The sequence below is a fragment of the Symphalangus syndactylus genome, chromosome 3, assembly GCF_028878055.3.
Source record: "Symphalangus syndactylus isolate Jambi chromosome 3, NHGRI_mSymSyn1-v2.1_pri, whole genome shotgun sequence".
Classification (NCBI taxonomy): domain Eukaryota; kingdom Metazoa; phylum Chordata; class Mammalia; order Primates; family Hylobatidae; genus Symphalangus; species Symphalangus syndactylus.
The window spans coordinates 47591065-47618428 of record NC_072425.2 but is presented as its reverse complement, the minus strand read 5'-3'; the positions used below and the strand labels follow the sequence as shown (position 1 = coordinate 47618428).

Here is a 27364-nt window from a genome sequence, read left to right as displayed (position 1 = left end):
CCTATTTGTCCCTTTACAGAAAAAGCTTGCCAATCCCTGCTTTATACCCTGAACAGAATGCCCTATATCTCAAATTGAATCTAATGCCTCCCCTGCTTACAATTTTCCAATGAATTTCTAGAGCAAACACTGCTGGCTCCCTACCCAAGAGCAGTTCCTTGTTGTTTCTTGCTGGAGAATTACAAATCTATTTGGATATTTATTATCCCAATACCTCTCCCTCCTCAGCTTCAAAAGATAAGTGATTATTCTAAGCTAATCACATAACTACATTTGCTTTCCCAGTGCCTGGTTTAGGAATGAGCATGTGGTGTGACCCAGCTAATAAAATATTACAGAAAGGGCTGAGCATGGTGGCTCATGTCTGTAATCCCAGCACTTTTGGAGGCCGAGGCAGGCGGATCAAGATGTCAAGAGACTGAGACCATCTGGCCAAAATGGTGAAACCCTGTCTCTACTAAAAATACAAAAATTACCCGGGCGTGGTTGCATGTGCCTGTTTTCCCAGCTCCTTGGGAGGCTGAGGCAGGAGAATTGCTTGAACCTGGGAGGTGGAGGCTGCAGTGATCCGAGATCATGCCACTGGACTCCAGACTGGTGATAGAGTGAGACTACATCCCCGAAGGAAAAAAAAAATTATAAAAAGTCCCCTGCATGCTTCTGAGTTTTCTCCCAATTTAAAAGACACATGTGAAGAAAAGCAGCCCTTCCAGCCTTTAGATACTATCTTGTGAGAACATGATGTTTGGAGCTGTTGCTAAGTAGCCAACCATGAAGGGAGACATGAACAAGACACTGCCAACAGCATAGCTGAAAGAGGAACAAGTGGGATCCAATAATATCACCGGACAACCAAAACAAGTCTGGTTCTTATGGTTTTGGCCACTGTTAGGTCTTCCAGTATTTGCAGCCAAAAGCATTTTACTTCAGAAGTTTCTCCTGGCCTACAGGATAAGATCTACTCATTTCTATACTATTAAAAGTCTTTTATTGAACTGGTTTCTAGACACAGGTAAAACAACAACAAAGTCTTTCCTAAGCTTGCCTTCACTGACACATACTAAAAATAATAAATACATAATAAATAATAACTATAAGCTATTTTCACCTCATTACCAAGCACTCAATTTTTTTTTTTTTTGCACTAGTGAATTTGAACTGCTCATAAACTCTACAAAGTTCACTCAGGTGTCCTACCTTTTGAACTTGCTCTTTGTGTTTTAAAACTTTCATTCTTCGTGGCTGCTGTTTCTGTCAAACATGCAAGCTTGTTAGATACTCTTTCTGCCAGGCATCATCCCTCTGCCTCCTTACCTGGCAAAGTTCCACTCACTCTACACACTTACCCTAAATCCTACCCACATTTTAGAAGATTGCATTCATCACCACAAACGTAGAGGTGCCTGGCACATACTGAACATGATACATATGTAATAAATAACTATAAGCTCCCAGATGACATTGGACACACAGTAAGCACTATTTCAGATAGTAAATAAAATAAATAACAGTGGTAATAACAGTCTCCTAACTCTAGTTTTTAAATGTATTTTGTAACATTGGAAAAATGCTTAGTCTATAACAGATGCATGATAGTTATTAAGTGGACAAGTATTTGAATTAAAATATTTTTCTTTAAAATTCTGTTGAAAAAACAAAAATTAAATAGTTATCTATATTCTATTATGAGCACCTTAAAGACAAAAACTATGTCAATTCCATCTTTGTCTCCTGCAATTTGCCAAACCTAACTTATAGAAGTAGTTTGATAAATATGTACTAAATTAAAGGTGTCTTAATACAGTTCAGATTGTACAATGCATTAGGTGTTATATTTTTGTTATTGTGAACAATTTTTATAATTTTATTATAATTTTTTGAGCCTAGAGTTTGGCTATTGGAATATTTATTATGATTATCTCTTGCCTAATGGTAACGGAGTAACTTTTTTTTTTTTTTTTTTTGAGATGGAATCTTGCTCTGTCACCCAGGCTGGAGTGCAGTGGCACATTCTCGGCTCACTGAAATCTCCACTTCCCAGGTTCAAGCAATTCTCCTGCCTCAGCCTCCTGAGTAGTTGGGAATACAGGTGCCCACTCCCATGCCTGGCTAATTTTTGCACTTTTAGTAGAGATAGGGTTTCACCATGTTGGCCAGGCTGGTCTCAAACTCCTGACCTCAAGTGATCTGCCTTCCTTGGCCTCCCATGTGCTGGGATTACACATGAGCCACCACGCCCAGCCTGGTAACAGATTATTTTGTTCCAATAAAATTTCTATTATTATGATAACTATCCAGCACATAAAAAACACAGCTTGTTCTAAGAAGTGAATATATCTCATGAAGTTCCAACTTACGGTGAATAAATTAAAAATAGACCTTGTTTGTATAAGAATATGTAACATAACTTCTGCTTCTGCATTCAGTAGGTATCTTCAAAAATAATCTTCTATTTGTATGGGTGCACACTGACTCAGTTTTATGGTTCTTATTGCCATTTGTTTATGGTATCACAAAGGGATATTTGAATTCCTAGTTCTAAAGACAGTTACTTTCTTAGTGACACAAATTCCTGTGTAATGCAGTTGACCCTTGAACAATGAGTTTGAACTGCAGGGGTCCACTTATATGCAGATTTTTCTTCTGCTTCTGCAACCCAGAGACAGCAAAACCAACCATTTTCTTCCTCCTCAGCCTAATCAACCTGAAGATGATAAAGATGAAGACCTTTGGGAGGATTCACTTATGTTTATGAATAGTAAGTATATTTTTTTCTTTTCTATGATTTTCTTTATAACAGCTTCATTTCTCTAGCTTACTTTATTCTAAAAGCATAGTATATAATAATGCAACACATACAAATACGTGTTCACTGACTGTTTATGTTATCAGTAAAGTTTCCAGTCATCGGTAGGTTATTAGTAGTTACGTCTGGAAGGAGTCAAAGTTATACTCAGATTTTCAACTCCACAGGGATCAGAGTCCCTAACCCCCACAATATTCAAGAATCAACTGTAATTAACATTTATTTACTAAATGCAAACCATTTACTATAAAAATTAAATAGAAGATCCATTTGCATAAGAAGTCCAATTTGTAACAATGTAATTATAGAGGAAAATGCAACATATTAACTTAATCTAATTTCTTATTGATATTAATACAAACATATGTAGAATTTCGGGGATCATAAGTAGGTAAATGAATTTTTTCAGACAATACTGTTTGAGACTGAGAGTTAGCCACAACTAACTTCTTAAATAACTCTGAATTCTAAACTAAACAAATTTTAAAAAATTTATATATAAACATATATATTTTAAACTGCTCTTTTATGATTAAAAATATGTAATCTTACTTTTTTGTTTTCTTTGGAGATAGAGTCTTGCTTTTCCATCCAGGCTGGAGTGCAGTGGTGCAATCTCAGCTCACTGCAACCTCCACTTCCCGGGTTCAAGTGATTCTCCTGCCTCAGCCTCCCAAGTAGCTGGGATTACAGGCGCCCGCCATGACGCCCCGCTATTTTTGTGTTTTGAGTAGACATGGGGTTTCACCATGTTAGCCAGGCTGGTCTCAAAATCCTGACCTCATGTGATCCACCCGCCTCAGCCTCCCAAAGTGCTGGGATTACACGTGTGAGCCGCCATGCCTGGCCTGTAATTTTGCTTTTTTAAAATCAGTAAGATCACCAAGGGAAATCAGAAATTTACTATCAGAAGTCTTACCTTGATTGTCATTTCGAAGATGATTTTTAAGTATCTTATTTTTATGTTCCAAAATTTGTTGTTGAATGCTATGCATAATAAACGTAATAAATAAAATTGGTATTTTAATAGTGATATGAAAAATCTTTACCAAACGGATTAAATTCTTAAAGCATTTCAGACAATATCAGAGCTAATATCAGAACTCTAATGTCCAATACACTTTAAAATTTTAAGCTCTATAAACCTATTAATCTTCTAATTAAAGAAGAAAAACAGGAAGTACTCATAAACTGAGAAAAGCATAGCTCAGTAAATTAATTGTAGTTAGCTAGCTTAACAGCCTGGAAACTGTCCTGCATTCAGAGTAAGTCCTCGCTCCGTAACCAATAGGTATTTTGTTTTCAGACCAGTTGCTTCTCTTAAGCTCCATGGCTTCTTCTAAAAAATAAAGATTTTACTACTTGATTTCACTAGGTCGTTAGGAGGATGTAATGAGATAACACGTTTAAATGTTCAGAGAAATAGTAAAGCAATGGAAAAATTTATTCTTGAACTGCGTTGCTGAAACCATTTTGGAATCTCAAATAAAACCTGATGAGTGTTTTTCCATAGGTTCTAATATTTGAATGTCATAGTTTTCAGAGAATATGCTAATTTTGGTTATATTAGTTCTATTCATTGTGGTTTGTAGTTCAGAGCATTTTAGCTAGTTCATAACTTGTAACTAAATTTATATATAAATATATTATTATCTCATTAAAACATATAACCTAATTGTCCCCTATTACTGAGCTCATCAATCACACCAAGGGCAGAAAACTAATAGGTGTCAAAACCCAGCTGGGACAACTACCATTCCTTCTCTACCTCCTCAAACTTAGAGCCAGCACGTCTGTGTTAGAGGCTGCATATTCTTGGTCCTCTCCAACTGACATACAAGACAAAGCCCTGCTTGTATTGTTTTTCAGTTCCATGAAAGAGATGCAAGTTGATGTTTCCTTATTTCCAAGTCATGTACTAACAACATAGTTGCATGTAACATCCCATGTGCTACTCAGCTCTGTTCTCATTTCACAGATCACCTTACACGAATACTTTTATAATGATCATAATAGCAATTTCCATCTCGGGTGTCTTCTGTTTTGGTTTGACTCACATTGTTTCCTAGAAGCTAGTTAACAAATAGTCAAATGACCTTCTGGGGACTGTGCAACGTGTAGAATGCTTTCTGAATTTGCGTGCCCTCCTTAGGCAGCAGGCATGCTTATCTGTTCTGTATTGATCCAATTTTAGAATATGTGCTGCTGAAACAAGTATAAAGCACTGTTTTATACATGGATACTGATGAGTCATGGGTAAGGCTTAGCTCTGTTAAATCCAAATTACCTACTTTAGATACAGAGAATTCTATTGAATGACTTCCTGTGAGGTAAAATTTTAAAATATTTTAAAAACTTGAGGTAGAGATGCAAGTAGCCTGAGAGATTTTCATTATTATGGAAACACATTACTTGAGGGGCCAACTCCAAGTTGGTGCCCATTACTCTATTGAGGGATAATGTGGAACCTTCTGCTATCTAACAAAAGCTGCTACACAGGTCAGAAAAAAGCCTCAAGGTACAGATGTGATAACAAAAGGCAAAGGGACCTCTCCTCTCTTCCTGCAACATTATTTAAACATCCCTAACTGTTGAATACAATCCCAATTAATATTTGCTAGAGAAAAAATGGACACTGGTCTCAAAGGATAACATACCATGAAGGTATAGGCTAAGCCTAGCCAAGAGGTGGGCTACAAATAAGATTTTTAGTGTTGGGGGAAGGTCAATTTACTCACTATGTGTGTGGGTAGAGCCAGGAGGCCTCGCTGCCAGAGCAGGGTGCTGGGAACAGTGGCTGAGCCTATGTACATGAACTAAAAAACACTGTAGCTGTGGGCCGGGCACAATGGCTCACGCCTGTAATCACAGCACTTTGGGAGGCCGAGACGGGTGGATCATGAGGTCAGGAGATTGAGACCATCCTGGCTAACATGGTGAAACCCCGTCGCTACTAAAAATACAAAAAAAATTAGCCAGGGATGGTGGTGGGCGCCTGTAGTCCCAGTTACTTGGGAGGCTGAGGCAGGAGGATGGCATGAACCCGGGAGGGGGAGCTTGCAGTGAGCTGAGATTGTGCCACTGCACTCCAGCCTGGGCTACTGAGCAAGACTCCATCTCAAAAAAACAAAACAAAACAAAACACTGTAGCTGTGGACTCTGTGTATGAGTCACCATGAAGAGTGATGAATCTGAATCAGTAAGGGCATCCTGGTGGCAAAAGTCAATCATTACCAGATTGCAGGATCAGTTACAATGGCAGCAATACAGCAAGTGAATCAATGGAAACAACAGAATGACTAGAATGGCCTTTTCCCCCCTTCTTCTGACTTGTAAAGCAAGATTCTACCTTGGGCTTAGGGAACCCATTAGCTTTTTGAAAAATTCAAAGGAGGAAGGCATAGGAGACAGCCCCAGGGGATAATACAAGATTTTCTGCTAAAGTGGACATTTCAAGACCTAATAACTAATTAGAAAAGTCAGGTCAGGCATGGTGGCTAGCAGTTTGCGAGGCTGAGGCAGGAGAATCACTTCAGCTCAGGAACATGAGTAACATAATCAGACGTTGTCTCAAAAAAAATTAAAAAAAGAAAGAAAGAAAAAGTAAAAGATGTGACATTATTTCTATCTCACATATAAGGGTTATATTTGGAATAAAATGAACAACACTGAGATCCCTAGGGATAAAGGTCTTTAAAAGTCCGGAAAGAATCTTGCACTCATTGCTACTTCTAACTAGTCTAGATTTCTGTTTGATTTCTGGCTAAAAAGTGGACTAACTTGTTGCCATTCCAAACTACCTCAACCAAATTATGAACTGTCACCTAATATATAAGATGCAATAGTTGTAATTATTTTAAACCTTAATTTAGTATTAACCGGTCTTTTAATATAAGCACATACCTTCTCAAATCACAACAAACAGCATAATCCTCGGCTGTTTGGCCAAACATGTCTTGAGAAAAGATATTTATATTTTGTTGAAGGAGGAGGCTGATGATATTTGATGAGCTATGCTGTACTGCAAGCATGAGGGCTGTTCTAAAATAATAAAGAAATAACAGCACTCAAGAACTTTAATAAAGATATTTAATTGGCAAATTGGATACACTTTACCAATTTCATATCTTGCCTGTCAGGACAGACATAATAACCATTTACATGTACTAGCTTATGTGTATAAGCATCTTGAGTGCTCAAGTGTTCATCTTGGTAAATTACCACCAAGGCTAAAAGGCAGGGACAACAAGCAAGCTTCATGTCCCATTGGGATATGACATAATACAAGTTGCTAATTTATAGTCCTTTGATGGCCAAGAAACTGTGCTGAGGTCACTTATCTAAAGTAGGCAAAGATTTAGATGAAGATTTTCCCATTGCTTTCCTAGTCTGATATATTGTAATTCAAAGTCAGCTAGGGATCAAATAAGTAAGAGCTATCTGCAGACTGAAAACAACAGCAACAACAACAACAACAACAACAATAATAATAATAATAATAATAATAATGATAATGGTAATAGTAGTAGTTGTAAACTGAAAGTTAAAGTCTACACTTTATAAAATTAATAAAATACAAAACCCCTTTAGCTAATATAAGATTACAGGACCAAAAACATCAAATTACAAATAACAGTCTATAAGAGAAGATGGATCTTACTATATACTGTTTTTTATGCTGCTCAGTCCAAATAACTGCTTTTCTACCTAACTGATTATTCGTGTTATTTTTTACTATATGCCAATAATCGTAAGTTTAATCTTACTAACATTTCCGACTTGAGTGACTCTTACCACTCTAGAACACTCAGGTTTTTAGGGAAAAAAAACAAAAAACAAAAAACAAAAACTATTGCACCTTCTGAAATTGTCAACGGCATGTACATTTGCCTGGTTCTTCAATAAAAATTCCACCATATGCTGTCTCCCAGAATTTATAGCAAACAAAAGTGGAGTGTTTCCCTCCTGTAAGAAAGCAAAAACAATCTATAATTCACAAAATTATGTATTTCAGAACTGAACTAAAAATCTTCTATAAGATGCTATGAACTTAAACATGCAATATAGAAAGAAAGTAAATGCAAAGCAGTCCCGTCCTTTTCACTCCTCTGTGCTTTCCCACACACTGCCTTGCGAACACCCCTCCACTGCCTCCCCACGTTAACTTCGGTCATCTCCAAAACTCCCTTTATTTACCAGTCTCAAAAATCCTTGCTTCTGTCTCAGCATTTAGCACAGTAATTCTAATTATTTCATTGTTTCCCACTGAAACCAAGAGCTTATTGAGGGTAAGGACTGTATCTTTTTTCTCTATAACCCTAAAACCTAAGACATAGTAGTGAATGCTTTAAGTTTTTAAAATAAATTAATGATCTAAATTATTATCTCTAGAGCAGTGTTTCTTAAACTATATTTCAAAGAATATTTGTTTTACCAGAGAACTGTACCCCAACAAAAAGATTCCATGATCATCTGCATTTGAGAAGTATTACAAAACTATATGACAGGGCCAACAATCTAGAAATCCCTTGAACTTTGCCTAATCTCAATTTGACAATACTTTTTGTGGCAAACATCAACATTTTAGGAAATAGAATTTCAGGGATACAGTTGCCAGATCTTCCCAATACAAGTGGAGGTTTCCTCTGGGTGGCACAAACTTGCTTGATTTACTTCTATCAATGGTGTCAGGATGCCAATGTCAGGCACTCCTGATCCAAAGGGGCCACTAAGGAAATGAGCTCTGAATTAAGAGAGATTGGCTTCAAATGCACTTATTTTCCTTATTATTAAATAGTCCATGGGATTTTTCCTAATACAAGAGGATAGATTTTTATCTTAACTATTAGAAAGCTCAGTATGTTCTGTGTAAGAGAGACCGGTTAAAAATTTTTGAAAATAAATATTAAAAAGCAAAGCTCAGTAAGAAATTCTATTCTCAATTATAATGATAATCCTGGGATGCTAATGCAACTTTACTTTTTAAATCCATTTGTATTGATTTCCATTTAAATTGCTATTAAACTTTTTTTTTTACTTTAGGCAAAATATAAATCAGAAATAAAAATACAATGGCTTATCAAAAAAAGTTCTAATACTGATGTATAGGGCTTATTTGTAGCATAATAAAAGCCAGTAAGTCACTTGCATTTTTTTTTCTTTTTTTTTTTTTTTGAAATGGGGTCTCACACTGTCACCCAGGCTGGAGTGCAGTGGCATGATCTCCACTCACTGCAAGCTCCACCTCCTGAGTTCACGCCATTCTCCTGCCTCAGCCTCCCAAGTAGCTGGAACTGTCGGTGCCTGCCACCACACCCGGCGAATTTTTTGTATTTTTAGTAGAGATGGGGTTTCACCGTGTTAGCCAGGATGGTCACCATTTCCTGACCTCGTGATCTGTCCGCCTCGGCCTCCCAACGTGCTGGGATTACAGGCATGAGCCATCGCACCCAGCCATCACTTGCATTTTTAAGGGACATTGCTGAGAAGAAAGATATAATGTCTGCAATATTCATAATCTATCCACTTCTCAGCAGGAATAACCTAAAAAGGCTTCTAGGCATTCTTATGAGCAGATGACTATTTGTGGTATAGATATAAAAAAAGAGTTAAAAAAACTTCTGAATTCTAAAATTCAACTCTATAATTGAGGGACTTATATAAACTATAGACTATATATTATGAACCAATATATGCTGTCTTGAAAACCTTGAAATCTTTATGAAGACATACTATAAAAAAGGAGTTGTAAACTCAAATACTTATAAGGATGAAGGAGGTTACCTAAGTAAGTGAAGTACTCAGGTGGGCACAGTAGCAAACTGGAGAATACGTGCCTCCTACACAGGGCAACCTCTGCGTAGCAGACCAAGCAGTGATGCGGTTCAGGGGACACCAGATTTATTCTTAAGCCTGAGGTCCAGATTTCTGCATGAGTCCACTGAAGTTTACATGTTGACTCAATTCAAAGAGGCAAAGAACAAATCTATATGCCACATTTAGACTATAGCCCTTGTGTTGTTATATTTGCTATGAATGTGTTGCTAAATGATTGTGTATAAACCAAGTATTTGCATGTGGAACTTTTTCTTTCTCTAGTGTCATATGTTTAATAAAAAAACTCAGGCCCTGATATATACATAATAAAAATTGCTGTTAACACTCATAATACCCAACTCAAGAATTTTCCCAACATTTATTCATTTGCAATCTATGTGTATATAACTTTCCCAGATTGTTAACCAAATAGACAATTAGTTCATAGGAATGCTGAAACTAAATTATTAAAAGAATTCCTATTATATTCTCACTGACTTCAAGGATTTCAGTGTTTAAAACTGACATCCTGATAATGCCAAAGCTCTATAAACTTAATAGACATACTGAGAGTCCCTAATACAACTGCAACTGAAAAAAAAAGGTTCAAGATTTGCTACTGATCTAATTGAGAAAATCTCACTTGTAATGAACACTTGTTGACACAATCGCTTGAATGGTGACAAAGGAACATGAAATTGTGAAAGGGCCAGTCTCTACTTATTGAAAGATTACCCACAAGTAAATTGCTAAAGACTTTCTGAATGGCAGTGAATGATTCCTGGTGGGAAGCAAAAGGTTTTATTCTGTAAGCTGAGAGATATTGCCAATGATATTTCCTTTCACTTCCCAGTCACAAGTGTAGAGAAAGACAGATAAATCAGGTTAATGTTATTGGAAAAGAGAACTTTGAAGAAAGTAGCACCTATCAAATGCCAACTCTTTCAGAGATTTCTTATGTCTTTGAGATACAGGAATTTATATACGGCACTTATCTATTCTGTGCTTCTTAATCAGGAGTGTATTCGAACACTGAGTTTTTTTATTTTTTATTTTTGCTCTTCTTGTTGTAAGAGACAAGAGTCTTACTATGTATTTTTAGTAGAGACTGGGTTTCACCATGTTAGCCAGGATGGTCTCCATCTCCTGACCTCGTGATCTGCCCGCCTCAGGCTGAACTCAAACTCCTAGGCTCAAGCAATCCTCCCACCTCAGCCTCCTGAGTAGCTGGACTACAGGAACATGCCACTGTGCATGGCTTCAAGAAAATATTTTTAACCATACATGTTCAGAACTTATTAGATCTATTACATCAAAATCCTCAGGGGAAAGCCTACACTTGTAGACTTTTAACAAAATTTCCCCAGGTCACTGTAATGCACAATTCTAGCTGAGAATTACTGCAGCAGACAATCACTTCAGTTTCATCTCTCACCCACATGGCCAATATCCTTTATTAGCTTGGGATGTGGCCGGAGAGAAGAGTATGAGATAGAGTTATGTATTAAAACTCCAGTTAATTTTCCTGGGTGTGGGTATAACAGGGACAAGTAAACTCAAAATCCCAGTTGATTTTGCTATTTATATAAGCTGCTTATCTCCCACCTTCCCACCAAGATATTCTAGATTTGAAAGGAGAGTTTAGACTCTTAGCTAAGTGGCTGTTTTTGCCAGGATGGGCAATAAGTCAGTTACTAATTTGTTCCACCTTTTGCTGAAGTGTTTCTCACTTCATCACCATCTATTCACTGCCAATCTGGTTTCCTCAGAGTCCTCTAAAAATTAATATTTAGGCAAGTTTCAGTCACTCTTTCTACCAAACAAAAAATGATTACCCCAAAGCTGAAGAGCGCTTTGTCTCAATACATAAACTGGAAAAACAACAAACTAAAAAACAACACCTCTTCTTGGCATTTTCCCTCATTACCTAATTTCCAAGTGACCTGCATGTTTTTGATTGCTCTCCTTTTCCCTTCCTATTTTTCCCTCCCTATTTTTCCCTCTTAAACCTTGCCCATGAAAGATACATCCATTTTTTTAGAAAACCGTCAGCAGCAGCAGCAAGACTTTCATTTATTGTAAGTTGCTTTAGTTTTGAGTTTTAAGATAAAGCCTATTTCCAGGGCAATTTTTTTCCTGTGATGTTTTTACACTAATTAGAAAAAAAATACACCTGGGGTAGGAAACAAACACTTGAAGAAGTTTTACCTTAACAAATTCACAAATACTTCCCATAAGTGCACTAAAATAGCTGTGCTCTCTAATGCTTCTTTAAAAGTATCAATATTTAAAGTAAAATTTTAGACAATTAAGTTATTTCAAAACATTTTCATTCAGGAAAACTTGAGTTCCAAATATGAAAAATTGACTCTTACCTATGTCAATGTTAAAACAAACATTTTGAAAAGAAAGTTGATTGATCTGTACCTTCTTTAGTGCTTCAATGTTTGCACGGTGGGAAAACAGTTTTTCTGCCAGTGAAGTCCCCGTATTATACACAGCATAATGGACAGCAGTGTTGCCGTAGATATCCTTAATGTTTGGACTGGCATCATGTTCCAGGAGAATAATGGCACAAGCCTCTTCCTGGCAGTGTATAGCCTATTAGTGTTAGATAAAAAATTAGACTATAAATTCTAATAATTCAAAATACATATTCCACAGGTTCCACCAACTAGCTATATTTAAATGAGACAAATCCATTTTAATTCTCTGTATTTAAATCAAGTGCATTTCATGCTGAAAGAGTTGGCTACTATATGCCTTCATTAAAGGCGTCCTGCTTAGTCTGTCACAGACGTCAATTTGGCATCTTCTGCCCAGCAAGAGAGTGACCACTTCCACATGGCCATGGGCACAGGCCAAATGTAGAACAGTCCTAGGAGAGTGAGAGGAGTTTTCAGGAAATGTAGTGCAGTATCTCAAAACCTACAATGGTTCATGTAATTGTAAACATTGAATGGCGTGTTACTCCTCTGCCTTCAAAACAAATAATTTTCTTTTGAAGAAAGTACAATATTTATTAGCTCTTACTTCTCCCTACCTTAATGAAACAGCAGCCTATTTGGATAGAATGAGCTTGGTGTTTGGATTCAGTTCAACTAGGGTTTGAGTTCCACTTTGAACTCGGTCACATACCAGCTATTGCTTAGCCTTTCTGTGCCTGAATTTCCTCATTAATAAAGATGACAACAACAGCTAGCTCACAGGACACCACTGTGATGCTTAAATGAGACTCTATGTAAAGCATTTAGAACCATTTCCAGAACAAACAACAACTCAATAATTGTTAGATTTTTGTTTGTTGAGACACAGTCTTGCTCTATTGCCCAGGCTGGAGTGCAATGGTGTATTTATGCCTCACTGCAGCCTGGAACTCATAGGCTCAAGCAATCCTCCTGCCCAATCTCCTGATTGGCTGGGACCACAGGAGTGTACTAGCATAATCAGCTAATTTTTAAAATTTTTTTGTAGAGTAGGAATGTCGCTTTGTTGCCCAGGCTGGTCTCAAACTCCTAGCACCGTGGGAACTTCCCACCTCAGCTTTCCAAAGTTCTGGAATAACAAGTGTGAGCCACGCACCCAGCCAGATGTTATAATTATTACTATTACTACTACTTAACAAAAACATTTTAATTAAGTAAAATGATACAATTATTGCTATTTTGCAGGATGATTTAAAGATTAGGTCACATTTTAGCATATCTGATATTGGAACGGTATTTATAATTCATAATTTTTTATAACTATAATTGGTAACATTTAAAAAATCATCTTATTAATATAGAATATAGTAGCGTATCACACAATCCATGAGGCCTTACATTAAGTAGAATACTGTATACACAGCAGGTCTAGGGCAGTTCTAGGCATCTAACTGACACTTAAATACATTTTAATTCCTGAAAGTACCATGGGGAAAGAGCACTGAAATAAGAACATATTTTTTAAACAAATTACTTCTTACTTTGATTTTTTAAAATGTGAAGCTGGCCGGGTGTGGTGGCTCACGCCTGTAATCCCAGCACTTTGGGAGGCTGAGGTGGGTGGATCTCTAGGTCAGGAGTTCAAGACCAGCCTGGCCAACATGGTGAAACCCCATCTCTACTAAAACTACAAAAATTAGCTGGGCATGGTGGCAGGCACCTGTAATCCCAGCTACTCAGGAGGCTGAGGCAGGATAATCGCTTGAACCTTGGCAGGAGAGGTTGCAGTGAGCTGAGATCACACCACTGCACTCCAGCCTAGGCGACAGAGTAAGACTCTGTCTCAAAAACAAAACAAAACAAAACAACCGTGAAGCTAAAGGAAACTCATGATTGAGATGAACAGGTATAGCTCATTTTAGTCAACACTTAGATTTACAGAATATATGCAAATCAGACTTTCCAATGATTAATATTAGTATTTAAGACTGATAAATTTTCAAAAAGGCAGTTAAAGGTTATCTCTTATTGTTTTCTACCTTCAGAAATGCTTTTGCTTGAAAGGTGGGAGGAAAAGCTTCAATAAGATTGAGTCCTACTATTCCCATTTTAAATCTCTCATCTTGCTGAGGCAGAACAGGTAAACATAAAGTTTTTAAGTATGGAAGGGTCCTGGGAGATAGTGCAAAGTGTCTGCTACATAACATATTCAGGTTATGTTTGACGAATAAATGGATTGATAGAATACAGTTGGGGAGCTCAATATTTTTAAATACAACTTCTATAAACCAATATTTTTGTGATAGTAATAATATTTGCTATTTGTTATTTTTATAAGACTACAACTATAATGAAATGATTAATCATTGTTTGCCTATATGTAATGAATCTATACATAAGAAAAACATATATACATAATAAAGTATATACATAAAATCTCCAAGCAGATAAAAAGATTCCCTTTTTACTTCTGAAGAAGCTAAAAGTTCAAACAAGATAACAACCCTCACAATAATAATGATAAAAAATAGTGAGAAATTATTTTTATCTGTACAAGATTCACATTTCTCTCTTCCCAAAATTTATTCCATTAATAATAAATTTTTACTAGAAATTTTATAAATGCTCACTTCAGAAATCAAAGGTAAGAAAAAGGAACAAAAAACTTTTAAAATACAAATGCTCAGAAGTTACTATTTTGTACATAGTTTTGCCTAATACGAGACCATAGTATGTTTGTGTGTATGTGCAAGCAAACTGATTTGTTTTTCCTCATTGGCTGTAACAAAATGCATCTTCACACATCAGCATACTTCTCTATCTATTGCCACCTTCAGTGGCCACATATCCATTCTATGGGTTCTTGTTAACATAAATGCTGGGAAAAAAAGTGCATGTATCTCTATTTTCTGAAGGTATTTTAATACAATGGAATTGATGGGTAAAGGGCATATACATTTTTAAAATGTGGTAATTATCTCCAAATTATCCACTTGAAAAGTCATCAGCAACTTAAACTTCAAGCAGCAGTGTAAGTGCCACTGCTCTTTATTCTCACAAACTCCGTGGATAGAAAACAGTCTCATTCCTCTTTTAACTTAAATTCTCTTATGAGAAACACTAAGGAATTTTTCCTATTACATAAGTAACTTGTGGAGCTGCAAAAAGTATACTTTGCTCACTTTTAGAGTTCTTTTCTTGTGGATTTGATTGGAAAGAATTCCCTGTAAAATAAAGATGTGCTTTTTATCTGTATATAACTGATATATATAACATTATATTAGTCATATATACAATTTGTTATACATATAATCAGTAATATATATATTATATATAATAAAGAATAAATTCCCTGTAGGATTAAGATACACTTTTCACCTGAATACATATTTTTATATATTAGTAAAATATATATAGTAAATATTTTTCAAGTGTGTTATCTTTTGTTAATTTTTTTCTGATACACAGGGGATTTTAATTTTAGTTTGCTAAATCAACTTTCAGAATGCCTGCATGTGAGGTCATTCTTAGGAAGGCCTCTGTTAACGTAAAATGTACCTGTATAAATAAGTCTTTGTGTTTTCTTCTGGTACTTTTCTCATTTTGCATATGTAAAAATTTCAGTCTGAATTCCATCAGGAACTCATTTTTGCGACACAAAATTTCGTTAGTTTTCTTCACATAGCAGGCATTTTATTAATAACTCATGCTTTCCTACTTATCTGAAATGTTACCATTATCAATCCCTGTGTATATATCTTACATATATTTCAGTGTTTTTGGATTTCCTATTCTGTTCATTTATATGTGTTTTTAGCTGTTAGTAAATAATTAATTGTGGGAATTAATAGCACATTTTGATATCTAGAGGAGCAAGTCTTTTTTCACTCCATTATAAAAATTTTTTAATGTCATCACAATGGTAAGATAGACAGCAAGTGTCATGCAAAAATGATAAAACCTTGATATTTTCATTCGGTTTATGTAAAACTGATAAACATATTAAGAGCTCACGTTTTGAGAAAACTGAGTCTTCTCATTCAAGGAACCCACCTCCCACTTCCAAGTGTCCCTCTAAGAAGCCCTAGTAAAGAACCTATCTACCTAGGTGGATTCGGATGTAAAACTGACACAGGGTTTAATCTGAGAACTCTTCGCCTACTGAAAATGGCTCATGGTATTTTTGACATGGGAATGAGTTCTCATTAGGCACTTCCCTATCATGTATATGGCTCCATGTTTTAAACGTGGATATACTTAACTTTGTGAGTTAAATCACTCAAATTATCCACCAAGCGCTACAGGCGGGAAATTGCCAGAGATGGAAAGCAGCTGAGGCTCCGTTTGGCTCCGCGGCTCGAGGGTCCCGGCGACCTCCAAGGCCCCCGCCTCAGGAGCTACGGGGAAACCGGGCCTGGGGGCCCCCTCCCACCGCGGGCTGAGCCCCCGCTACCTGTCCTTTCTGTCGCGGGCGTCCAAGCCCCGGAACCTGCGAGTCAGGCAGCGCTCCACCTCCGCGGCGTCGCCCTTGATGGCCGCCCTGTGGATCTTCCGCAGTTCCCAGTCTGCGATGTGGTACCCCCGACCCGTGTACTCTTGGTCCATGGAGCTCAGGAGCGCCTGGCCCAGGCGTCTCCCGAAACTGAAGAGCTTCCTCATGGTGGCGACTTCTCAGACGCCCACCACCCGCTCCTGAGCCGCCGCGGCTCCTACTGGCCTATCCACCCCAACCCAGCTCCAAATCCGAGATCCCCCTCCCCACCCCGCGATCCACCCCTAAATCCAAGATCCACCCCCAAACCCGTGATCGACCCCCAAACCCAAGATCCACCCCCAACCCCAAGATGTAGCTCAGAATCCGCGATCCAGCCCGGTCCACCACAGCCTTCAGCAGCGACACTCGCAGCCTCCGACCTCTCAGACCCAATGAGCTCAACTGAGCCGTTATTCGCGCGCCGGCAGCTGGGCGCTCCGACGTCTCAGACCGCGTGAGCCCAGAAAAGCGGTTAGGCGCGGGCCTGCAGCTCAGCGTCAGCCCGGACTCCGGAAGCGGCTCTCGAGCTCCCGTGGCCGGCAGAGGGCGGCTGCAGCTCGGGCGCAGGCGCCTCTGGCTTGCGGGTTCTCCTGGGCTCGCGGGGGACATCCGGGAACCGCAGGCGCGCATCCCTTCCCGCCTGAGGGCACGCCTGGCCGTGACTCCCGCCCCTCTACTCCTCCGAAGAGAGATCCCGGCCGCTCCAGGGGCCGTCCGCAGCCACCGGGGATGGGGCTGAGGGTCGGTTCCTGCCCCGGTGCAGCCGCCGCCGGGCAGACCGCCTGGCTTGGCCACAGCCACGGCGACATCTAGCCCCGGTTCTGCGAGGCTGAGCGCTCCAGCCAGCTTGGGAGTTGCCCGGCGCCTATAGCTGGGCGCCCAGGTGGTGGAGCATGGCCTGGGCGGCCTCTGGATCGCGAGTGCCCCTGGCCTGAGAGCCCGCCAGACCCTGCCCCCGCCCGGCTCCTCCTCTGCCAGAGCTGGAGACCTCTAGCCAGGGGCCCTCTGCAGCCACCGGGGATGGGGCTGAGGGCCGGTTCCCGCCCCTGCGCAGCTGCTGCAGGGGAGACCGCCTGGCTTGGGCGCAGCCACGGCGACGTCTAGCCCCGGTTCTGCGAGGCCTGCGAGGTTCATGGAGACCTGTGAAGAATTTGCAGGAAGGAAATGAAATTTTCTGAATTACAAAACCTACTTTAAAAGCAGAGTAGATAATGAATTGGAAGAGACACAAGTGATAGTGGATAGCAGGAAGATGGTGGTACAGACCAGGTCAAAGATGAGTATTTGCAAGCAGGGCAGTGATTGTGGTCATGGAGGGGAGTTGTTTTATGTAAAATGCACTGGACTTGGTGATTATTGGAATATAAGGGATGACTCCTGAGTTTCCGGCTGGGGGAATGTAGTAGGAATTGGTGCCTTTCACTTAAAAATAGCACCTAGGATGATAGCACTTAGAAGATTGCATTCAGCATGGGGGAATAGGTTTGAAGAGAGGAATTAGTTTTAGATTTTGAATATTTGTATGTGAATTGCCTCTGGGACATTTCAGGTGAAATCTAGAGAAAACTACGCTGATATTGCACAGGAGCACTGTCTAGGCTCTCAAGATAGACTTGAGTCATCAGGATGATTCAAGACATATGTGAAGCCCCCGACACCACTTAAAGAGTCAAAGAATGTTTCTAAAGGGGAGGAAGTCTAAGTACTGAGCCCAAGGGAAACATAAGATTTTTTTTTGTTTTTGTTTTTGTTTTTTGAGATGGAGTTTTGCTCTTGTCACCCAGACATGGCATGATCTTGGCTCACTGCAACCTCCGCCTCCTGGGTTCAAGCGATTCTCCTGCCTCAGTCTCCCAAGTAGCTGGGATTACAGGCATGTACCACCATGCTCAGCTAATTTTTGTATTTTTAGTAGAGCTGGGGTTTCGCCATGTTGGTCAGGCTGGTCTCGAACTCCTGACCTCAGGTGATCCCACTGCCTCGGCCTCCCAAAGTGCTGGGATTACAGGTGTGAGCCACTGCGCCCAGCCCAGAAACATTAGTTTTTAAAAAGCAACAGAATGGTAAGGTGAAAGGTCTGGTTATTGTCAGGGGCCACAGAGAGATCAAGTCAGATAGGAATCAGTTGGATTTGATAAGAGGTTACTAGTGGCTTTGAGAAGATTAAGACTAGAGGGGCAAACATTTTTATATTTTGTGGCAAAGGAGATGCAGTCAAATTAGAGATTGGGGAAAAGGCAGAAAAAAGTCTGCAAGGAGAGAAATCAATACTTTTCATTGAGTGCCTACTGGATGCCAGGTATAGATCTAAGTAAGCCCCAAATCCTGGAGTGATCTTCAATTTCTCTTATCCCACACTGGCAAGTCTTGCTGGCTCTAATATATTCCAGCTCATTGTATTTCTCTTCATCACCTCTGTGGCTAACATCCTTTTCTAGCCTAGACTTAATGTATTAGTTTCCTAAGAAGTCTGTGTTTCCAGTCCTGATTTGTTATAATGTATTCACCATACAGCAACCAGAATGACATTTGAAAAGAGTAAATTGGACTATTTCTCTCTCCTACTAACAATGAACTTTCCATGGCTTTCCATCACACCTAAGGTCCAAATTCCTTATAACAGCCTGCAAGGTACAAAGTGAGGCCCTTGAAGTAGCATCTTATAGCTTCTTTGCTCTCTTAGTTTGAGCCACGCTTTGTTTCTGTTGATTGAATGCAACCCCAGGTGAGTTGAGGGGCATCTGTATTCATTGCTTTGTGAGAATTATCTATTAGGTTAAAGCAAAGTCAGTGACACATGTGGCTATTGAAATAATTTTACCATTTAAGGAAACTACCAAATCCCTAGAGTTTGTAGGTAGTTGGCAGAAAATAAAAGTGTTCCTGTGTTCCTGCACCTGTCCTTGATCTCCCTAATTGTGTAATCTCTTACATCATTATTTTTCCAGCTACCACACCTATATGTTGTGACTGCACAGGGTGAAAAAGTTTTAATCTCTCTAATGTTAACTCTTGATCAGTTGCCATAGCCATCTATTAGATTATATCTGGGCTTTGAACAGAATGTCTAATTGCATTTTATTAGAGTCGTGTGCTATTGATAGAGGATAAGAGAGGGCCAGGTAAGCTTGATGGTGTAGGTATTGATTGTCTTAACCTCCCTGAGCTCTAGATTTAACTTTTAGTCTTTTTTTATTGGACAGCTTCACATTTTCTAGGAATTTCAAATTCTATATGATGTTTGAATCTTCTCCAAGTTAGAAGGAGAAAATCTGTAATGGTCAATGTATATCAATTAAATTCTTCAGAATATGTGAGGTGATAATAATTACCATTTATTAAGTTCTGTAGGTCAGGAACTAAATGCTATTTTTTTTTTTCTTTTTGAGACGCAGTTTCACTCTTGTCGCCCAGGCTGGAGTGCAGTGGTGTTCTCGGCTCACTGCAACTTCCGCCTCCCAGTTCAAGAGATTCTTCTGCCTCAGCCTCCCAAGTAGCTGGGATTGCAGGCATGCGCCACCGTGCCTGGATAATTTTTGTTTTTTTAGTAGAGGCGGGGATTCACCATATTGGCCAGGCTGGTCTCGAACTCCTGACCTCAGGTGATCCGCCTGCCTCAGTCTCCCAAAGTGCTGGGATTACAGGCATGAGCCACCATACCTGACCCCTAAATGCTTTACAGTACAGAAATACTATGTTAGATTGTCTACTTTCGGGAGGAGGGGCAGCAGAAGGGGAGATCCTCTTATGAGGAAAAACTCCAAGTTTACATCCCTGTTATCTTTCCTCCAAATAGTTTCTGATAAAAGTTATTTGTTTAAAAATTATGTTTTAATTAGAATTTGATGGCTTTTAAAAAACTTTTACTGATACTCAACATGTTTGTTTTTGTAGGAGCTGAGTAAGGCTTTGGAACAGAAACCAGATGATGCACAATATTATCGTCAAAGAGCTTATTGTCACATTCTTCTTGGGAATTACTGTGGTAATTTTTCTTATAAAATATATTGCCCCTTTTTAATAAGTTACTTGTACATTTTACCCATGACCAATTAATCAAACAAAATAAAGGTTGTCTTTGAGGATTTTTGAGTTGGTCTTTCATACAAGGTAAAGTAGCTCAAGTGTGACAGACATGTTGAGCAACACCTATTTAAATTTTATGGATGTCTCTTTTTCCTTCAGTGGGTGGATAATGTATATAGGTTTCATTCATAGTTATTGAGTAGGCTGATAAAGAATAGTATCACATTTGCTATTTGACAGAGTATTAAAATGAAATGCTTTTCTTTGTATTTTTTTATAAAAAAGAATGTGGCATGGTGGCTCACACCTGTAATCCCAGCACTTTGGGAGGCCAAAGCGAGAGGATCACATGAGCCCAAGAGTTCAAGTCTAGCCTGGACAACATAGCAAGACCCTATCTATATTAAAAAATAATGTATTCCTGTACTGTGTAACTTTAAAAATTATTCTGATGAAGAATGTGGATAGGGAAAAACTGAATATCTTTTTTTTTTTTTTTAGATGGAGTTTTGCTCTTATTGCCTAGGCTGGAGTACAGTGGCACAATCTCAGCTCACTGCAGCCTCTGCCTCCTGGGTTCAAGTGATTCTCCTGCTTCAACCTCCCAGGTAGCTGGGACTATAGGTGCCTGCCACCATGCCTGGCTAATTTGGTATTTTTAGCAGAGACGGGGTTTCACCATGTTGGCCAGGCTGGTCTCAAACTCCTGACCGCAGGTGATCAGCCCACCTCAGCCTTTCAGAGTGCTGGGAGTACAGGCGGGAGCCACTGCACCTGGCCAAATTATATAAATGATGCTAATGAGAAAAGGAGATGAGTTTTGTCACACAGCTTTATTCACTGACCGAAGAGCTTTAAGAAGGAAGCTAAATGTTAAGCCAAAAGGAAGGTACAAGAGTAATATTTATTTGAATTCTGTGTTGGATTAGCTTTTCCTAATTTAAAACCATTTGGTGTTTCTATCAACTCGAAAACTTAGAAATCTAAAACTGATCTGTATTCTGTGTGTATTTACTAGAATCTGTAAATAACTGACAAAAAACCATCTTTTTCTTTTTTTCTTTTTTTTGAGACAGAGTCTCACTCTGTTGCCCAGGCTGGAGTACAGTGGTGCAATCTTGGCTCACTGCAACCTCTGCCTCCCAGGTTCAAGCGATTCTCCTGCTTCAGCCTCCTGAGTAGCTGGGACTACAGGCGCGTGCCACCACATCGGGCTAATTTTTAATTTTTTTTTTTTTAATAGAGATGGGGTTTCACCGTGTTAGCCAGGCTGGTCTCGATTTCTTGATCTCGTGATCCACCTGTCTCGGCCTCCCAAAGTGCTGGGATTACACGCATGAGCCACCATGCCCAGCCAAAAACCCATCTTTTTCTACATAGTTGCTGTTGCTGATGCAAAGAAGTCTCGCGAATTCAATCCAAATAATGCCACTGCTATGCTGAGAAAAGGGTATGCAATAGCTACTCTTTTTGTTGAGCTTGGACTGTAAACAGGAGATATGTAATTGGTTGAATGAGTTCAGTGTAAGCTTTATAAGTAGTAAAATTCTGTATTTATAGCAGAGATATGATTCAATTTTAAATATAAAGTTATAGTTCTATTATTTTGTTAACCATATTATGTGATGGAGATCTATAGTTAATATATTTAAAAATAGCGATGATTGAAATAACTGCAAGGTATAGATGAAACTGATGGACTTCACATTCTTTTTTTATTTAAAATTTGGAATTTACCATATTTAACTGACTAGAGGACATCCTATTCTTCAACCAAGCTGAATAGACTACATTTAATGGTGTGAAAGCTCTGTATCTATGTGCTTTATATCCCATCTTGTTTCTGTTGATAAGTGTAACTTTATTTTTTAAGTAAGAAACTGCTTTAATTCCTTTGTATATATTTTGGAATAAGCAAGTATGTACAATTAAAGTGAAATTCCTTCTGAAGTAAGTTCTAAAATTGAATTTTACTGGAAATTGTACTAGATGTTAACAGTATTTTAGAAAGTCTCTTGGCTTACTAACATATACTTAAAATAAATTTTTTCTTTCAACAATAGAAAATACTAAGATGTTTTTATTTAGAAAGAAGGCTATTTTCCAGATCTTGTGTGTGTGTTAATTTGTTTTAAATATGTTCATGCAGGATATGTGAATACCATTAAAAAAACTATGCTGCTGCTCTAGAAACTTTTATAGAAGGATAAAAATTAGTAAGTATTAAATTATGGTTTTATAAACTTATCCATTTCTGTCTTAAATGCCAAAGCTGAATTTTGTTAATGTTAATCTCAAGTTAATTACAGAAACCCAATACCTGTTTTTCTCACCTTAATTACATTTCATATTGATTGCAGATATGAGATCACTTAAAATTAGTTAAATTAATCTTTTAGCATTTAAACCACAGATAAACTTACCATTAGAAGTAAAAAACTATATAGAAACACTTACTATGCTCTCTCTACTTAGTCTGGCTTTGTTTTTTTCTTTTCTTTTCTTTTCTTTTCTTTATTTTCTTTATTTATTTATTTATTTTTGAGACAGAGTCTCGCACTGTCACCCAGGCTGGAGTGCAGTGGCGTGATCTTGGCTCACTGCAACCTCCGCCTCCTGGGTTCAAGTGATTCTCCTGCCTCAGCCTCCCAGGTAGCTGGTTCTACAGCTGTGTGCCACCATGCCCAGCTAATTTTTGTATTTTTAGTAGAGGTGGGGTTTCACAATGTTGGCCAGGATGGTCTCGATCTCTTGACCTCGTGATCCACCCGCCTTGGCCTCCCAAAGTGCTGGAATTACAGGTGTGAGCCACCGGCACCTGGCCTGGCTTTGTTTTTCCTAATGGAGAAATGAAAGTTTAATTTGCTTTCTTGGTCAGAAGTCTGTTCATTTTAAGTTATTAAGAATGCTGAGATGGGAAATCTTAACAATAAGGTTTTTGTGGAGAAGTGAAGTGTACATTTGGATAAATTATAAGACAGTACAGAAGAAACCCAGAGTTTTTAGAGTATTGTTAGTTTTTAATGTTGTACTTTTGAGGGGAATATATGAAAATTATCACAGCATTGTGGATATTTAGACATATATAGGAATTGTGAGAGCAAGAATTTTAAAACGGAAAAATACTAAGACAGAGGTTGTGAGTAATCCCAGAAAATTGTAGACTACATAATCCTACTTGTACTATTGTTTTATCTTTATGTTATGATAGAGTTTTATCACAATTCTGTAAAGCAGTGGTTCTTAACTGGAAACAATTGTTTCCCAGGAAACTTTAGGCAATGTTTGAAGAGATTTTTGATTATCAAGAATGGTGGATGGGTGATGAGCTACTGACATCTAATGAGTATAAACCAGGGGGTGCTACGAAACATCCCATAATGGCCAGGACAGTCCTGCCCAACAGAGAAGTATCTGGTTCAAAATGTCAGTAGTGCTGAGTTAAGAAACTCTGCTCTTACATATTATATGTTAAATTCTTACTCTGTACTGCTTTGAATGTTTGCTTTTCTGCTGTATACCTATTCAAAAAAGGGATTTTAGGCCTGATTACACAAATGGAAGCTACAAATTAGGAAAGAAAGGTCTGGGTGACAGGGCTTATTGTCAATTTGCTTATCCCAGTTTCAGTTTTGGTATGTGAATAATAGGGCTATTCAGTCAGGAAGACAGCATATCTACACTCCTAGCAAATTCCAGAGTCAAGTTATCTAGTGCCTTGATACATACTTGAAAACCCTGAAAAAACATGAGTCATACCATCCTCTACATTTTCTTTTTTTTTGAGACAAGGTCTCACTCTGTTGCCCAGGCTGGAATGCAGTGGTGTGATCTTGGGTCCCTGCAACCTCCGCCTACTGAGCTCAAGTGATTCACCCACCCCAGCCCCCCAAGTCACTGGGGCTATAGGTATGTGCCACCACATCTGACTAAATTTTGCTTTTTTTTTTTTGCAGAGACAGGGTTTCGCCCTGTTACAAAAGCTGGTCTTGAACTCCTGGGCTAAAGTGATCCACCTACCTCAGCCTCCCAAAGTGTTGGAGTTACAGGTGTGAGCCTTTATGCCTGACCTCATCCTGTACATTTCTAGGCCTTATTACTTTTAAGAGCAATAGAAAAGTTTCCTGCCTAAATTCCTTTCCTTTTTTTTTTTCTTCTTTTTGGACCTGGGGGCACAGCGCCTTACTCTTTCACCCAAACTTGAGTGCAATGGCACCATCATAGTTCACTGCAGCCTTGAGTTCCTGGGCTCAAGCTGTCCTTCTGCCTCTGCCTCCTGAGTAGCTGGGAATACAGGCATGTGCCATCACACTAAGCTAATTCATTAAACATTTTTGTGTAGAGATGAGGTCTCACTACATTGCCCAGACTGGTCTCTGAACTCCTGGCCTCAAGTGATCCTACTACCTTGGCCTCCCAAAGCGCTGGCATTACAGACATGAGCCACTGCACTTGGCCCCTAAATTCTTTTCTTGAGTTTTCTTTCTTTCTTTCCTTTCTTTCATTTTCTTTCCTTCCTTTCCTTCCTTTTTTCCTTTCTTTCTTTTTTTTTTTTGAGACAGAGTCTCGCCCTGTCTCCCAGGCTGGAGTGCAATGGTGCATGGTGCATTCTCGGCTCACTGCAACTTCTGCCTCCCGGGTTCAAGTGATTCTCCTGCCTCAGCCTCCAGAGAAGCTGGGATCACAGATGCGTGCCACCACGCCCAGTTAATTTTTTATCTTTAGTAGAGATGGGGGTTTCACCTTGTTGGCCAGGCTGGTCTCAAACTCCTGACTTCGTGATCCACCTGCCTCAGCCTCCCAAAGTGCTGGGATTACAGACGTGAGCCACCGCACCCGGCCGAATAATATCTTAATATCATGCCATTGACATTTATTCTCTAATTACTTCAGAGGTAGCCTTCAGAAGAAGGCCTCTTTGGTAAAATTGCTATTAAGGATATTTCACTAAAAAACAAATTTATCTTTAAATTTAAATCCAGGAAAAATTTAAGTTAAACTTTTAGGCTTCTATTTTTATCAGACAGGGTAAAAAATTTATAACTCAGAATATTACCTTTTCCCCTCTTTGTATGATAGACTGCTTGGTTTTAGTTACTGATTATTTAAAATAATAAGTTATTCAAACCCTCTTCTCTAGAGTATAGTGTATGTGAGACAGTATATTTAAAATTTTTATTAAGGCCCATGTAGTTGTATTTCTTTTATAAATTAGTAAATTAGAAAATTTTGTTTTAAGAGATTTTTAATTTAAAATTTCCAGATTACTCTTGGCTGGAGTTAACTTGAATTAGTAGGCTTTTATTTAGAGTACTTTTAATCAATGTTTTTAACGTATTTCACTATGCACTGTGTATAAATGTAATCACTGTTCTGTGTCTCCAGAAATGAATACTTTGTTTATGCATACATTTACGCTATTATCTGTAAGTATATAATTTATCACCTGTAGCCTCTTGACCCCCATGTAACTTGGATATATGAGAAAACTTCACAGAATTTAAAGATGCTTCTTGGTGTTGGTAGGAAAGGGATGGGAACAGATAAAGCCACTGAGAGAATAGTGGACTGAATAGGTAGCCGCATTGAAGAGCGAGCTGGGGCTGGGGAAGGCTTATGGACCTCAACTCAGCTCCCAGTTACCAAGCCTCCTCCCCACCCTAACTAATGGCATTTTGGGAGTCTGATTTAGATCTGACTTTGTTGTGTGTATGAGGAAGCTTCTCTAAGGGCAGAGGGATTGAGGGAAATGTACATTATTTATATCTATGAAACTAGTGAGGTCGACTGTAGTTAAAATTAATTTTAAAAAATCAAAATGTTTCAGGATGAACAACTGTTAAATTATTGGTATGTTTATAGCTATAACAGAGTTTGCCATAAGTTCTGTTAAGACAGGTTTTATTCACTGCTGACCCCCCAGTGCCTAGAACAGTGCCTGGGATATAGTAGGTATTTAATAAGTATTTGCTGATTAATAGGTTGTGCAGATGAGTGATGTGATAGGTTTTTCTTTCTAGGTGCAGATGCTAATTTCATGACTGGATTAAAAGGTGTCAAGAAGTTCAGAATGGTATGTAGATCTCCCATGGTATTTCAATTTAAAAAGAAGTAAACATTTGAAATTTTTTGGTTTAAACAAATTTGTTTTTACCTTTATAATTTATTTTAAATAGTACATGTTTCCTTAAATGTAGACTTCCAAAAATATACTGTTTTTTGCCTAGCTTCTTAGGTTGAAAAGGAGATTTGGGTGGATTTGCTGGTATGGCATATCAGTAAGAAATTACTAAGGAGTCTAGGCCAGGGCACGGTGGCTCACGCCTGTGATCCCAGCATTTTGGGAGGCTGAGGCGGGCGGATCACGAGGTCAGGAGATTGAGACCATCCTGGGCAACATGGGGAAACCCCGTCTCTGCTAACAAAATACAAAAATTAGCCGGGCATGGTGGTGCTTGCCTGTAGCCCCAGGTACTCGGGAGGCTGAGACAGGAGAATTGCTTGAACCCGGGAGGTGGAGGTTGCAGTGAGCCGAGATCACGCCACTGCACTCCAGCCCGGATGACAGAACGAGACTCCGTCTCAAAAAAAGAAATTACTAAGGAGTCTAAAATGAATTCAGGAGGCAAAATGAACCCACTTTTCTTTAGTTGAAAGGTACGGAGAATTGGCTTGCTTAATCAGTATGTTTGTGCAATAAAAATCATATAAATACCTTTGCCTTTAAATGTACTGTTAACTGAAAATGCTTCCTTT

At 38.8% G+C, this 27364-nt stretch overlaps 2 protein-coding genes, 1 non-coding gene and 1 pseudogene across 3 annotated transcripts in view; 1 reads left to right on the top strand and 3 right to left on the bottom strand.

Moving 5' to 3' along the window:
- The window catches only part of LOC129479141 (ankyrin repeat domain-containing protein 18B-like), an 80862-nt gene extending 63981 nt beyond the window's left edge, over positions 1-16881 (bottom strand). Inside the window, 8 exon segments of the mRNA XM_055271763.2 lie at positions 477-611; positions 1198-1251; positions 3726-3793; positions 6710-6847; positions 7665-7771; positions 12050-12223; positions 12386-12500; positions 16502-16881. Coding sequence (XP_055127738.1) covers positions 477-611; positions 1198-1251; positions 3726-3793; positions 6710-6847; positions 7665-7771; positions 12050-12223; positions 12386-12500; positions 16502-16707 — 997 coding nt within the window. The 5' untranslated portion in view covers positions 16708-16881.
- Positions 4918-5020, bottom strand: LOC134736321 (U6 spliceosomal RNA). The gene has a single exon (XR_010120281.1). It is a non-coding gene; the product is annotated as a U6 spliceosomal RNA (small nuclear RNA).
- Positions 16882-16885: 4 nt separating the features above from the next.
- On the bottom strand, positions 16886-17846 carry LOC129478484 (uncharacterized; annotated as a pseudogene).
- The window catches only part of CCDC180 (coiled-coil domain containing 180), a 99621-nt gene continuing 90101 nt past the window's right edge, over positions 17845-27364 (top strand). Inside the window, 5 exon segments of the mRNA XM_063636880.1 lie at positions 17845-19307; positions 20477-20567; positions 21854-22058; positions 22758-22824; positions 24565-26681. The gene's annotated coding sequence lies outside the window, so the exon portion shown is untranslated.